At 31.4% G+C, this 14,974-nt stretch overlaps 1 protein-coding gene across 2 annotated transcripts in view; it reads left to right on the top strand.

Annotated features, from left to right (window-relative positions):
• The window catches only part of MS3_00001660 (uncharacterized protein), a 48,252-nt gene extending 33,732 nt beyond the window's left edge, over nucleotides 1-14,520 (top strand). Inside the window, exons 16-23 of one of the 2 annotated variants that reach the window (XM_051209130.1) lie at nucleotides 489-986; nucleotides 3,510-3,806; nucleotides 5,786-6,325; nucleotides 6,623-7,057; nucleotides 8,670-8,931; nucleotides 10,199-10,648; nucleotides 12,573-12,793; nucleotides 12,902-14,520. In XM_051209130.1, the coding sequence (XP_051074560.1) occupies nucleotides 489-986; nucleotides 3,510-3,806; nucleotides 5,786-6,325; nucleotides 6,623-7,057; nucleotides 8,670-8,931; nucleotides 10,199-10,648; nucleotides 12,573-12,793; nucleotides 12,902-13,168 (2,970 nt within the window). In that variant the 3' untranslated portion in view covers nucleotides 13,169-14,520. Of the gene's footprint in view, nucleotides 1-488; nucleotides 987-3,509; nucleotides 3,807-5,785; nucleotides 6,326-6,622; nucleotides 7,058-8,669; nucleotides 8,932-10,198; nucleotides 10,649-12,572 lie in introns of both variants that reach the window. The other variant, XM_051209131.1, reaches the window with a different exon arrangement.
• Nucleotides 14,521-14,974: the final 454 nt, after the last annotated feature.

The following is a 14,974-nucleotide window of genomic DNA, read 5'->3' as shown; positions in this document are numbered from 1 at the left end:
TAAACCCTGATGAAAAGTTCAATAGATTATTATTTTAAGGTAATATAAATAAGTAAAAAGTTATAGCACTTCTGAAGTTCTTCAAACCTCTAACTTAACAGTCGATTTACATGACTGACTGTCTCTTCATTCGGTTTACTGGTTTAAAACCAATCTGCTTATTCTATTTTAAGCCTAAAAACAGAAATAATATCTTTCTTGTATTTATATAACTCAAAATAGAATATTCATTGAAAGTTCATTTTGTCGTGTTATGAGCGTTTAGTTTCTCAATAATGTGAAATAAACTCTTTTCATAAACTTAATTTTTTTAAATCTTTACTAATTTAATCAACCTTCAAAAAAGTGAAAAGAATCCTATCATTTAGTTAGATCTTATCATATCCATCATTTTATATAATATCTTGTCCATCATATTAAATAGTTAACTTTTATCATTCACTGACTATATTTATTTTTCTTGTTTATTATTACTATTATTTGTAAAGTATCGAGTTATTGGCATTACTTATCGTCTAGTCGATTGTGGTGGAATGAGAGTTTGCCTTAGACCATCTGGAAAATTTCTTTATTCCTTGTCTTCACTTGGGGAATCATCTAGTAGAGGACGTGAAAGACATCCGAGTGGTTCTTCATCATCTACTTTTTCAACTATTCGATCTTCATGGAATTTAGGTTCGGAACCTATATGTCCTAATGGTATTTCAAATATATCTGAATTTGATAGTGAACATTTATTATCGAATTCATTGGGAATACAATTTTCATTATTACCACTTATTAGATTACAACATGCAATGCCACGAATGTGTATGTTTCCAGGTCGCATTTGCAGCGCATTCGATTTAAATGAAGCTGTTGATATATTGAGAAATGAATCAGCTAGTGAACATTCATGTGATGTTACGAAACAACTCCATTCACTTGGTCTATCAAAATTTCATGTCCCTGATCCTTCAGAATGGTGTAATCGTGTAGCTGCTGTGGTAAGCTTCAAGTCAAATTATTTTCCATCAAAATTGCTATACTGGTGCTAACTGTATCATAAATTAATATTTTGCTAATGTTTCATGGTTATCAGCCACTAGATAATGTATAATAAGTTACAATCAATTTTCAGTCAATCTCTGTAGTAGTTGAAATACGTGGATAAAAGCGTTAGTGTTCAACTTACGGCTCTAAAATGGCATTGATACTACAAAATGAAGAAACGAATTTAACCTAGATATTTGAATTTATTATAAATTGACCAGACGTAAACTTATTCACTTAAATAGCAATTAATAGTCTGCATTTTACAAATCCATATTTTCCTTCGGTACTTGAACACTATGACACCTTTTCTTATTTTAGCTCCGAGTACTCTAAAAGACAAATCTTCCAAGAAAAAGTTACATAATAGAGACTATAGAGAATTCATTTCAGCAAACAACATACGCGTACAGTGGAGTTGGAAATATTTGAAAGAATCGTAGACCATTGAGAAAATATAATCTTTGGATGGAGTAAAAATGAAGGATATTTCCCGTGATTAGTTTTGGCTCGACTGAAAATAGAAACTCAGTGTTATAGGATAAAGACAAAACAATCAGTAAACCGGTGGTTTCCTGGGTATTTGAAATCCTCAATAATTCTATCAAAAATTGTCTTGTGAACTCCAGGCGAAATTCATTTAAAATGACAGACAATCTAATAATACTTAGCTTAATCTTGTAGACATTTAGGTGAAATACTGAACTTTTTGTTCTTTTCGAAATCGTGTAACAATGAATTTTTCAGAATGTTCGAATAGAGAACCCTTTTTTTTCACCTTCCTAGTATCCGTGATCCTTAATTAGCTTTCATCAAATTTGCATGAAATTTTCAATATTTTGAACAGATCTTAGCAACTTGATGAAAAACTGTAACTCTGTTTACTTAAGAATTCACAATGTTTTGTTTATAGCTTTGCACATTCACTACACTATATTCATTTAAAGTCCACTATTAATTATGTCCTGTCATTAAATCTCCAAGTTGTCAGAAATAATCTATTTGTATAATATCAAGTTGGTAATCTAAGCCATGCCAGCTTTATGTGACGAAAGTAATCAAGAGTGAGAAAAATCAATCGTTGAAATTCTTTGTAGTATGATTCATATTATATTGTGATAATTTAGACATGTGAAGCCTTTTTCTTACTATTAGCAGTTACCTTCATTGTTTATTGAAAGTCTATCTGTTTCATCTCTTGTTTGTTTATCCTTCACTGAAGAAATCATAGCACAAATACAGAAGAATTGCTTGGCATTTACTAATCTGTTTCACTCATGGAGCCTGTCAAAGGGAGGCCATATAGCTAATCGATTTTCTCTTTCCAACTCTGTAACCATCAATGATACCATTTCATGTTAGTAGATACATATAGACTAGGTATATTTTAGTGTTTCTTCATAGCAAAGCTTTCGTGGAAAACTTTCGAATACCTAAGTTTAGAATTAGGTATAAAGTTGTATATTAGTCAGACCGCTGGAAATGAAGTAAAGTCTGGTACAGATATTTGACAATCCAAGTTGCTCCGTTTCATTTCAGCATGATGAACCACGTTAATTGGTGAGGTTTTTAACCTACATCGACTTATCTGGCTGAACCATGTATCAAGGATACATTCACTCGTACCTGAAGTGCAAATAGGTTGGAAAATGATTAAAGATAGGGAAAATAACATGTGTTTGCGCCATTGACTAATGTCATAAGGCAGTAGGGAGATGTGAAAGTCTTTATTGGGACTCTTCAAAACAGCGTAAAGCAGTGACACTTGATGGGATAGTCCCAAGTCATTATCAAAAGAGCAGAGATATACATTATTTGCCTTGCATTTCTTGACTATTCTGATTATTCCCAGTATTTCGTTCTTCCGGCACGCTTTTTATATACTTCGTTTATCACATTACATTTGTTTGTTCTCATCACGCCGTCACAAAGTGTGATGACTCGAACTGATACATATATCTTCGAGCGAGGTTCAGCGTTGATTGTTTCCTTTACCTCACTTTTTTATGATCAGTTTTTGCGCGTCTCTTTTTTGTTAATTTGCAGTTACGAGACGGTTGTTTTGATTTATGATATCTTCAAATAATTCATTAATGCTTTAGATTTTGCTGCATTTGTTTATATTTTCATTGCAAAATCACTACTGTATCAAGACTGTCAACCAGCAGTTATATAGTTGAAACTTGATAAAAGTTAACTTAAATATCAAATATCAATTTCGTAGCTATTAAGGATAAGTCCTAATAACATATGTCCTCTACCATTAAATCATTAATATTAATAATTCGTTATACACTCATCATCTGACTTTCATTTGCCTTTGCATCAGAGTAGATCTTTTTTTACTCCTTTCGTTTTACATATAACTAATGCTAGCAATATGTAATATTATCATTGTGATTATTATTGTTCTAAATAATAGTGCTATCCATATACTGAATTATTATTTTTTTACATGAATTTTTCACTTTATTTAGTTGGATTTAACTATATTTCCATATGAAACTAGATGGTTACCCATCGAATTATATATTCGCGATGAAAATAGATTCAATGTTTCAATAAATAATAATAATAATAATAATAATAATAATAATAATAATAATCCAGAAAGTAATTATGATTTTGATAGTAATTACTCAATTAAACGTAACCTAAACTTGTTACATGTAAATTTAAAATCAGTTTCATCAAGTTTATCATTGTTAACCAAGTTAAATTTAAATGCAACTGATTTTGTTCAATGTATCGGCTTAGAAGATATTCGAAAAAGAGTAAGTTTAAATTAATGTTTTACGAATTTCATTCAGTATGTGAATACTTTTTAAATGGATTACAAGAATGTTTTATTTTACATACACCCAATACTCATTGATACCTTGAATATATTATTTGTTTTTATTTATTTAATTACATGAACATTGGCACAAATGAGTACTAAAGTTTTTATGCAATACAATAAAAATAAAATTGTGAAGTGATAGGGAAAAGAATATCAGGTAGATTGGTGAATCTCAAGGGTTTTGCCTCAATTGTTTATTTATGTCCGATGTAAGAAAGCAATATTAAGAACAATATAAGTTTAATCTGTAGGATTATAGTGCGATGAGTAAGTTACTTTCTTAAGGCAGTTTGTTATATGTATACAAAAATCTAATTTTAATGACGGAAATTTTTCTTTGATAAGTTGGCGTTTTGACTGGTTCGAGATAAGTTTTTCACATGAATGGGTCCTGGCGTAGTTAAAGAAACACGAGTAATGTTCTGGTAATATTATTTTTGATTGAGGTGCCCTTTTTCGTAAGTCTTTGGTTGGTAGTCTTATCCAAGACCATACAAGTATTCATAAACTTGGAAAGTGTACCGATTGACCGTTCAGATTCTTTCAGTTGTTCTGCAGGTAAATGTGAATCAAATCTGAACAAGTTAAGTCGGGAGAATTTTAGGTGCATATTATTAAAGCGGAAACAGTGATACGAACTATCCAAAATGTTAGTTGCTTTCAGTTTCGAATACCTAACCGGTTTAAGTGGGACTTTGCCAAGTACATTATGGCTATTCATGCTATTTTCAAGGAATATTCTCTTAGCAACTTCTTTTGCAATAACGTAGACGACAGATCCGGCTTTAATAATGTCTTCAAAGTTAGCAGGAACTGCGTGCTTAGACAATAATAACTTAAGAGTTCATAAAGCTTACATTTCTTGTTTGGCATCAAATGTTGATGAAGGACTCAGGCAACTCCAATTCGGAATGCATATAGCTTAGATGCTTGCGTACATTGACTAGTTTGTTTTTTAAACTATCTATGCCATAGCTTCTTTGTAGGGATGATGTATGTCCATTAGGTATTACATCCATGCATTGTCATATGTGATGTGATTCCGATCATGACAATATCAGTAACATAAGAAATCACTGGACTTGAGATGTAGTTATTAACAGAGTTACTATTGACCGAGGTATTAGGGTTTTTTTCAAGCTCGTTATCTCGATAGTCGACCCATTTCGATGGTAACGCTACCGTATATGTGGTTTGTTTTATTATTTACTGAAAGTATAGAATTAGGGTGAATTTTTTCACAAGAGCGTGATAAAGTAGTTTTAGAACCAAACGCGTAGGAAATGTGATAATTCATAATATACTCTTATTGCTTTAACTTCCGTACTCTAGTGTAATAAATAAATGTTAAATATAATCAGTTTTCAGTTATAAAATCATGTTTACATATGGCGTGTTTGTCAACAAGGGTTGAAATAATTGATTATCTTGTCTTTAACCGTGGGAAAATCAAATTACTAATATATTGTCGTTTTTTCTGGGTCTGGTTCATCTTCTGATGAACATTTTTGAAAAAAAACTGTACATAAGATCTTCGTTTTATGCATAGATATTGTAGACTATTCTATTTCAGTACGTGAAGCAGTTGTCACCAATGGCATTCGATGCTCTTCGTGCTCTATCACAAGTTGATTGAAGTTATGATTGTACTAATGAATACTGGGTCAGGGATTCTAATCCTTTTGCGTCAATTTCAAGGTCAAATTCCTGACTGAGTCATGGGTAGGCATCACTGGAGAGTTCCATACTAGGACGCAAAAGCTGTCCGTTAGGCTCTAGTTTTATACGGTACATCGATCGAGATCAATCTGTTTCGAATACCAAAAATATCACTAATATCTACTGACTTTATTAATAACATAGCATTGTCTCATGTTTCTTCATACTTTTTTAAAATTTTATTTTTGTCAGTTTCCTCTCCCAGTTGAAAATTGTGAAGTACCAAATTCTTTACCAAATGTAAATTCTGATTATGATGAACATTCTCTTCCATTATATGCGACACATGTTGGTTTAATTTGGTTGAAATTCGATTCAGATAAGTATTGGCAAATTGTGACCGATCGATTTTCTTCAGACCCTGAAATTAATGAATTAATGAAACCTACTCAAGTACAGTCGATTTACATTGAATTAGAAATTGAATACGCTCTTGATGCAACTAAACCTTCACCATCGTCTGAATGTAATACATCATCATCTCTACTTTCCAATAATAATCAATCATTAACACGTCGAATTTCATTAGGATTCAAATTGGAATTACTGGCATCAAATTTAGCTCCATTAAAGTTATCTGATTTAATGTTAACTTTTGAAGATAAACCATTAACAAATGAATATTACTTACAGAAAAATAAAATGACAAAATTATTTGGAGAAAAAATTCAAGCTGAATCATTTTTATATGGCTCTGTCGAAACAAACTTATCACATACATTTCTACCTCAGGTATGTTTTCAGGTTACAATTTTTTCTGAAAAAGATAGTAAACATTGATTTCAGTGTTTTAAATCTTTCCCTTAGTAATTTTTCTTTTATCTGAAAAGAGGATTTATCGTATCTTTTCGACTTTCAACGTTAAACAACTACATTGGAATATTTTATTACTATGTTCTCGTATAGTGTTTGTTCACTCATGATTTTTCTCGTTTTAATTATATTCGATTTTCATCAAGTTCTGTAATGTTAAAACTTATTGGCATAATACATTCAAACTTCTACAATTTTTTTTTACATTCTTAATAGATATTGATAGAACCTAATCATCTCCTGCATTATCGTCTCGAAATAGAACTAGAAGAAAATTGGTCTAATAAACAACAGTCGAGGTCACTAGTACAATTAATTAGTCCATGGTTATTTCATGTATTTAATGAATCAGCAGATAATAGTTCTAAACGAAAGCAATCACTATCTTCTACTGAACTATCGAATGGCGTATCTGAAAAAACCTCGAATTCACCGAGTTCTCCTGTTTTAAACTCTTGTACAGAAGATGTCTTGGATAATTTGAAAACTACACATCAAATCCGTTTACCACTTATTGGATTTAGTGACTTAGTGTTCAGTAACAAAATGACAAAACTTATCAATTCAGAACGGTTAAAATCGAATGAATCAGGTATTCCTATTCCTGTGGAAATTGAAGTACCTGGCAGTGTTTTAGAATCAAATATAAAAGTAATATCACATCCCCTGTAATAAATATTATTTCAGTAATTCCCTGTAATGTTATTTAATCGAAACACATTTTTGTCAAAAAATATCTTAAAAGGGGTTATTTTAAAAGTTATTACGTCGAAGAAGTGCCTGAAAAGTGTCCTCTATGTAGCCAAAAATATCCATATTATTATCAATAGCTTGCATGCGTTTTTAACAGTTGGCTTCGTCTTACGTTACGGCTATGGAATTCGGTAGTTGAAAGTAGAAGTCTACTATAGGTTGTTTGTATTTTACGGCGAATATATTTGGAGTCTTTCTTTCTCAGAACAAAAGAAAGAAAGACTCTAAATAGTGCAATCACCAAACATCTCCTTGATACTGGACATCAGGTTGATACCCTACAATTATTCAAGGTGATTAGTAAGCAGCCAAACTCCAGTCTTCTGAAGTTTGCTGAAGCAGTTCCTATCAGATGCCAAAAACCTGATTTATGTGTTCAAAAGGAGATGGTTATTAATCTTTCCTTGCCTTGGTGACTAATATTCCTTCACTGTATCTTAATATTTTTTCTTTTTCTTTCAACTTTTTCTTGCACTTATCACATCATTGAGTTTTACTCCAACTACCTTCCAAATTAATGATCTTATTTTATCAACTGAAGTCTACTCATTTCGGTGGTGTTTTGTTCTCTGAGCTGGATGGTTTGGTCGTGGAGCTCTCATCGTTCTTCTGAACGACATCATCAGCATCTGAAGTTTGTGCTGATGATGTCGTTCAGAAGAACGATGAGAGCTCCACGACCAAACCATCCAGCTCAGAGAACAAAACACCACCGAAATCATCCACCTGAGCTACAAATCTTCTCCACCATCTCGAACTCTACTCATTTTATTCCTATCAATGTTTACTTGTTTCTAGCCGTTTGAACTGTTGTCACAATGTTCTTTAACATAAAGTATATATTTACAATATTCAGTCTATAAATTTATCTACACCCTTGCTGTACTATACGAATATGTCTTCAATATAACATCCAGTCAAACTCTTTCATGTAAGTAATTTAAACCCATTATGTAATTATGACTTTAAATATCACAGGTTGTAAGCACCTGACGGGAACCAACGAAATAAAAATGAATTCATGCTATTCTGTATAGACTTTTGTTAAAACTTATTCCATAATCCCGAATCAACAGTTAAAGATTCTAGAAGGCACGAATCAAATTCAATTACACTGATGTTAATGTATCTGATTTTTCCATCAATCTCGAACTAATCATTATTTCGTACTTCACATTCTGCAACTGTATGGATACCTATCTAACTATTTCAAATACCTACTTTCCCATTGAAATTAATGATATGATTGTATTCCTTTGATTGACCTTTCACCGCCTTGATGTGCAACGCAACGTGTCAGTGTAAATAGACATACATTTGTACTATCACCTATATTTCCTTTAGTTACAGAGAATAATGAAATGTCCTTTTTTTAATTATTAACTAAAGTAGATAACGGATTAAAAGAAGTTAATTATTTCATAATTTTACCTATATATATGCACAGATTGATTACTACTATCATTTATTTATTTTGTTCTAATCTTAATTCTTGTTTTCTATTCTACAGATATTTTGGTACTCTCGTGTTCAAGCTCGTTGGAAATCTGATTGTAAATCAGAAAAATCTCAGCAATATGAAAATTCATATTTATGTTCTTATTTTCGTCGATATGGTCGAATAATTTTACCAGCACATGAATGTCGAATAGATCCAAAATGGTTTGCTAATGAAGCTTTGTCAACATCATTATTTAAACCTTGGTATGAATATCCGTTCCTTAATTCTGGCTCTGCTGCTGGCCTTCTCTGGTCAAATAATATTTGGATAGGTTAGTCTTGTATTTCTTTTATGGATCGATTTTTACTGAGAACAATTTGAAGTGTTTGATAAACAATGATAAAAAAACGACTTCTGAATACATTAGTTCATGAATAAATCGTTTGTTCACCTTTAAAAATCTATCTAATTTTCTGATAGGTAACTTATATGTATAACGAGTAAAACTAGTCACCTTCAATGCTTATTTCAAATCACTATATTTGTTAGTATTTGAAATCAGCATCTCTATGAGATTTACTGGTTTTCTTCGAAGAGGATATTTAATGAGGAGGTGCTAGTTAACAGTGGAAATGCATAAAAATACATAAAACGATTACAAATTATCACTGCTATAGTACTCTAAAATATACAACAGAATGTAAGTTGTCGATTCAAAACTTTTCAAAATGGGTAACGCTTGAAATTTAAGATAAAATGGAACCAAAATCACATTCTGACAGTACTCCTTAGATCTTCAATAGTTAGTAGGTTTTATGAATGACAATAAGGTCATAGGAATTTTTCAATAAAGCAAACTAGCAGTTGTGATCTTCATTTGATCCTACTGGGAGATTAATTAGTGAATTTAAATGTGATTAATCATTTGTGATCACTAATTCCTTCCTAATTTATTCATTAATATTCAAAGCACTTACTTGCAAGCTGATTTTTAAGATTTTATTTATAAATTTCTATTGTCTCAATGTGCTACTACTTGTAAATAATCATCATTCAATATCTCTTCAAGTATATGGATACTTTTTTATCCCTATTGATCTTGTGTCACTCTAATTCAGTGATAAATACTTCAAATCTCTCAATACGATATATATATATATATATATATATATATATATATATATATATTGAATAGCTGCTGAATGATCGATTCGTGAAAGTTCACCACTAGTATTGTTTTTTGAAATTCATGACAATGACAAATGAAACACTGTTGTACTTAATAAATGAAAGCTTTTGCAACTTAATACCAACCATCGGTCTATGCCGAGTAGTGACGGTTATTTATCCGAAAAAGCACTCAAACGAAAAATTCTCAAGGTCCAATGTTACAACCTTACTCGTACTTACCAGTTATCAGAAGCTGTCCATTATCATCCTGTTACTGCTCACAGGCAACATCATGAGATACATTGTACAAAATGCTTGCGAATATTGTAACTATTGGTTGTTTGCATTTCTTCACTGAAGTTATGCTTTACACAAAAGTTACATTAAGCTAACGTATGTTTGTGTTGTATTTAAAAAAAATTGTTTAGATATCAGTCTGGACCCACCCATTCTTGATAATTCACCAAATTTTCGAATTAATTCACAAAAAAAACTTGATCCTCAAAGTCAACTATGTTTGCAATGTCGTCAAGATTATTCTATTGCACGTCGAACAACTGTTTGTACCCAACGTCGTATTTCATCTATTTCAGTATTATTAAATCAAGAATTACTAACTAATACCAACACTAATATCAATAGTACAATAGCGAAAAATCAGTTGAATAATTTAAAAATAGAAGAATTATCACTGGGACTTCGTAAAATATCTCTGCCCGATTTAAGAGCTTCACTAAAATCCATTATGAATATTAACAAAGAAGATCTTTATTCATCGTCACGTATTTGTACATATCCATTAAATCCTGTGTCTGTTTCTATTCAATGTGGAGTAAGGCAGAATTTTTTACGGAATATTTTTATGGAAAATGAAACAAGTAAGTGGTGTGTATACAATTCTTTGTTGATACTATGATAGTAATGATCAGTTATATCTTGTTTTGTTCACAAATTATCTATCTCGTTATTTAATGTATCACATACCTAACCACCGCCTAACTCTACAGCAGCATACTATAGTGTAGGAGTAGGCTGAAAGAAGATAGTGGCGGCCAAGTCAACTACTTTTACTACTGTTGTATTATGATTTTTAATGTCATCCCTCTGTGCTAATTTTGTGTGGAAAGTTGAATCGATGAACATATATTAGATTATACATTGCATATAACTGACTTACTGACCTCAGTTCTGACTTTTAAGCCGGTTTAATATCATGTAACTTATTTACCGATCGGAATACGACTCATAGAATCTCAGCACTGTGCCAAACCAATGACGTATCAACCGGTATGAACAGCCTAGCCTCTTCGTTAGAAATTTATGTATATGATATGCTAATCAACATGTGTCAAAGTACTTAAAGCATAAAATTGTTTAAAACGATCATGTTACTTAATTATAACTGACTGATTAGTCAGTATACTTGAAATAATTTCAGAATGGAATGTATTACAAAACTGTCAAGTTGGAAATGGTTTAAAATTGCACATATATATGTATGAAATTATCCCATTATCTGATGAAATGTATGGCTAAGAAAAGTTTACTTGGTTCCGTGGCAATCACAACCCATTAGATTTAATAAATGTATAATTAAATTACTCATTTAAAACTTAAAGTGAGAAACAGTTCATGTTACTGATGTAAGTCATTTAAATAAAACAGATATGGATATTCGATTAGAACTGTAGAAATTACTTTTATTAAAATAACATATGTAAGCGAATAATGTTAAATCAATCAAGACAATTAATAAGTCGATAATCACAATGAAATAGATTGCATAACTACAAATAATAGATAAAAAGTTAAAATGCTGGTGTAAAAAGAATAAAATTTCAACATAGGAAGTAGAACAAACTTGTATAAATAGACTTTAAAATAATAGTCACGACATTCTTAAAATTACTTAAGAAGAATTGTGTCAATAATCAGATGGTGAAGAATATTTTAACTTCTATAAATCTCTGTCTCCATTGTTATGCTGTTTACAAACATTTCTGCTATCATCTAGGAAACCAGTTAGCATCAGCATGTAGAACGTATTTAGCCCTCGATTTCCCTGGTACATCCAAGGGTGCGAAGAGTCCACCCATCCTCTTGAAATGCTCTGGCATAACCACGCGTATACAGCCACTCCCACGGAAGTCCTACTAACTTCCTTCTCGCACGAGGGTGTTGTTTATCCAAACTGAGAGGACGAAAAGCGAATGTCCGTTACTTTTACCGGGTTGGTGGGTTTTGAGTGATCCACTTAAGGCAACTGAAAAATCCTGATTCCAAACTAATGGTGCACATAAGCTCTGGAATCCTGAGGGGACAAATGGCGTATGAACCTATTGTTGGTCACCGGCTACAATGGGAGTGAATCACCTAACGTTTCTCCACAGACTTGTGGATTATACCTCTAGATCAAGAGCTCGGGGAGTGTCCACCTAAAAAAACCACCTGCTTTGAGTTGGGCACCCGGGCAACATCACAGCCCACACACGAATCAAGTGACTTGTGTGACGCATATATATTCGGTGCCACTTCTTACCTATATTTATGTGTTCAAATAAATAAATAGGTTTTACTAATCAATGGCTCTTTATGTTATGCGAACATCTAACTTTTTTTTACCATATTAGTTCATTTAAAGCAAATGAAATCACTTTATTACTGTAAAACGAACAGGTTTCTGAATTTATGTATCCTGATAATTTTTTTTTAAATATTGCTTTTGATTAGTTGTAATTCATCATTTGTGTAAACATTTCTTTTTATTATTTTTATTCGTTTTTAAAAAAATATACTCTAAAGACTCTACAACTCAACGAAAAAACTCGTTTCTCAACTCAAATGGTACCACAGATTCAACACAGGAGTTTCGAATAGAACATGTTTGGATGGGTCCCGCTGTATATAGACATGTTCAACACATTAGTAATGATGATCATGAATCAACTCAGAGTACTTTGTTAGGACCATTAATTGAAGGAATGGATTATACTTTTGTTGGGAAAGCCTCAGGTAGTATTGGGGTGAGTGTCCGATTGCATTTCTTAAACATTAAAGCTTATAAATGTGTAAATAATTAACCTATCAGAAATGTTTGTAATCACTGTATGTTTTTGTTTTAATATTTTTAGTTCTCTATCCCTCAGTCTTCGCCGTCATCATCATTATCACCATCTAGTCAAAAATCTGAAACATCCATTAGTTCTATAATATTTTTACGTCCCGGAAAATTTTGGGTTTGTGGTCTGTTAGGTATATTACCAGAATCTTCCATTTTAACTGTAGCAAAAGATGGTCAAATACCTACACCATTTCATTTACCATCAGTACACAGTGTTGAAACTATTCGTTTTTCGCCAAATGGAATCTATATTCATGTACTTGATTCACATGTGTAATGATTTTTTTTATCTGATTTATTTTTTTTTCTGATCTAGAAATCTACTTTCAGAAGATAAATATATCCTTCCACTCCCATAGGTTATTTATACTGTTTCCTTCTGTGTTTATTTTACTGTGATTATTACTTTCAAAGTGTCTGTTTGTCGGCGTTGTTTAGAAACAACCGGTTTCAAAATATTTTCCTACCATTTGTTTGTACTGATTTCTTCGTCATCATACGCTCAACGATGATTTGTCCACATGTTTTATAGTGATTTATATACTTTAAATAAATTTCTTTGTTCTATAGATTAACAAGTTAAATCATTCATATCATCATCATATTCACATCAAAACAACTGGGAGTATAAACATGAAAAAATAGAGAAAAATATATTATTCAATTTAATCTCTTTCTTATGTTATTTCTGTGCTGACTGTCTCAAAACACACATGATACATTTTTAGTCTACACTGTTCTATTTTTCCCGTTTTAATATCCTTCATTCTGCTTCTTCTTCACGTTTGTCGGCGTGTTTTCTTTATTCCTCCTCTTCTACTGTGATAGATTAATAATGAATATTTTTTAATTGCATTTATTAGACAGTATATTCAACATTCGCGATTTGATTACTTCGTTCAATATGTAGGCCAGTTAATTGTATGTGTGTATGTATGAATAGATATATATATATTTATTTATATATTTATTCAATAATAATGCTTGTTATTACTATCTCTTTTCTCTCATTTATATCTTGCTTCATTTATTCAACCGAAAACAATTGAACATTATACATATCATATAAGAATTATTATCTTAATCGTTCTGTAACAAAAATAAAACATTGATTCAGTGTATTGTAACTAGTGACTTCCTGTCCATACATTTAACCCTCGCCTCAAGAATGATGTGTGTGCAATTGGATAAAACTTGTTTACTTTCCATTTCTATATAAATAAAATACGGTTGTGATTTATCCAAATCAATTGTTCACTAGTTCTTAAGTTGTTTTTAATATAATATTGTTTTAATAAATAACTTATAAAACAGAATATAAACATTCATTTAGAAGTATATGGTTTATTTTTTTTTCCATATGTTTATGTGTAAAATTAATTAATTCTTACTTGAAACATGTCTGCAGTTGAATAAGTTGTTTCCAACCTGGTGAAGTAAATGAATTCCAAATTACTGAATTATAATATATTTCAATTGTGACCGACAACTGAATTAAGGATGATTAGTAGGATAATCCGTTGGGTTTTGAACAGATATGTTTTAAGTTAGTCTTAGTGTGAAAATCAACTCTGAGTACAAGCTGCTGAGTCCAGGATAGGGTGATATGTATGTCCGAATTTGCATTACTAACTACAATCCAAATATACCAAAACTTCCAATTAAGGTCTGTATCTAGACTATCTGCTGTGTCCATATACCCCCATAGAACATAATCAGTCCCAGTTCTGAATATGAATATCGGAAAATTTTCAACTTTTACATAAAGAACTGAATTGTAAGTTCCAACTCATCTCGAGCAAAGAGTCCAAACTAACTTCTATAATAAAGATTAACAGACTGGTTGTTGGGTTGTCTTCATCTGTAATAAATGTATTTGACATATATCCAGCGTGATCAACTATCGTTGTCAAAATAATGTTTACGAATTAAAAACTACTAATTATGCTGTCTAAAAGAACATGAAATCATTTTTACAAACTATCATATAAAGATATGACAAATGATATGCAGAGCCGACATAATCTATGACTTGCCATATTTAATCAATAATTAACTAAAGGGAATTCCAGAGGAATAAACT

This window comes from Schistosoma haematobium, chromosome 1 (genome assembly GCF_000699445.3).
Source record: "Schistosoma haematobium chromosome 1, whole genome shotgun sequence".
Taxonomy (NCBI): domain Eukaryota; kingdom Metazoa; phylum Platyhelminthes; class Trematoda; order Strigeidida; family Schistosomatidae; genus Schistosoma; species Schistosoma haematobium.
This window is presented reverse-complemented; position numbering and strand designations above follow the sequence as displayed.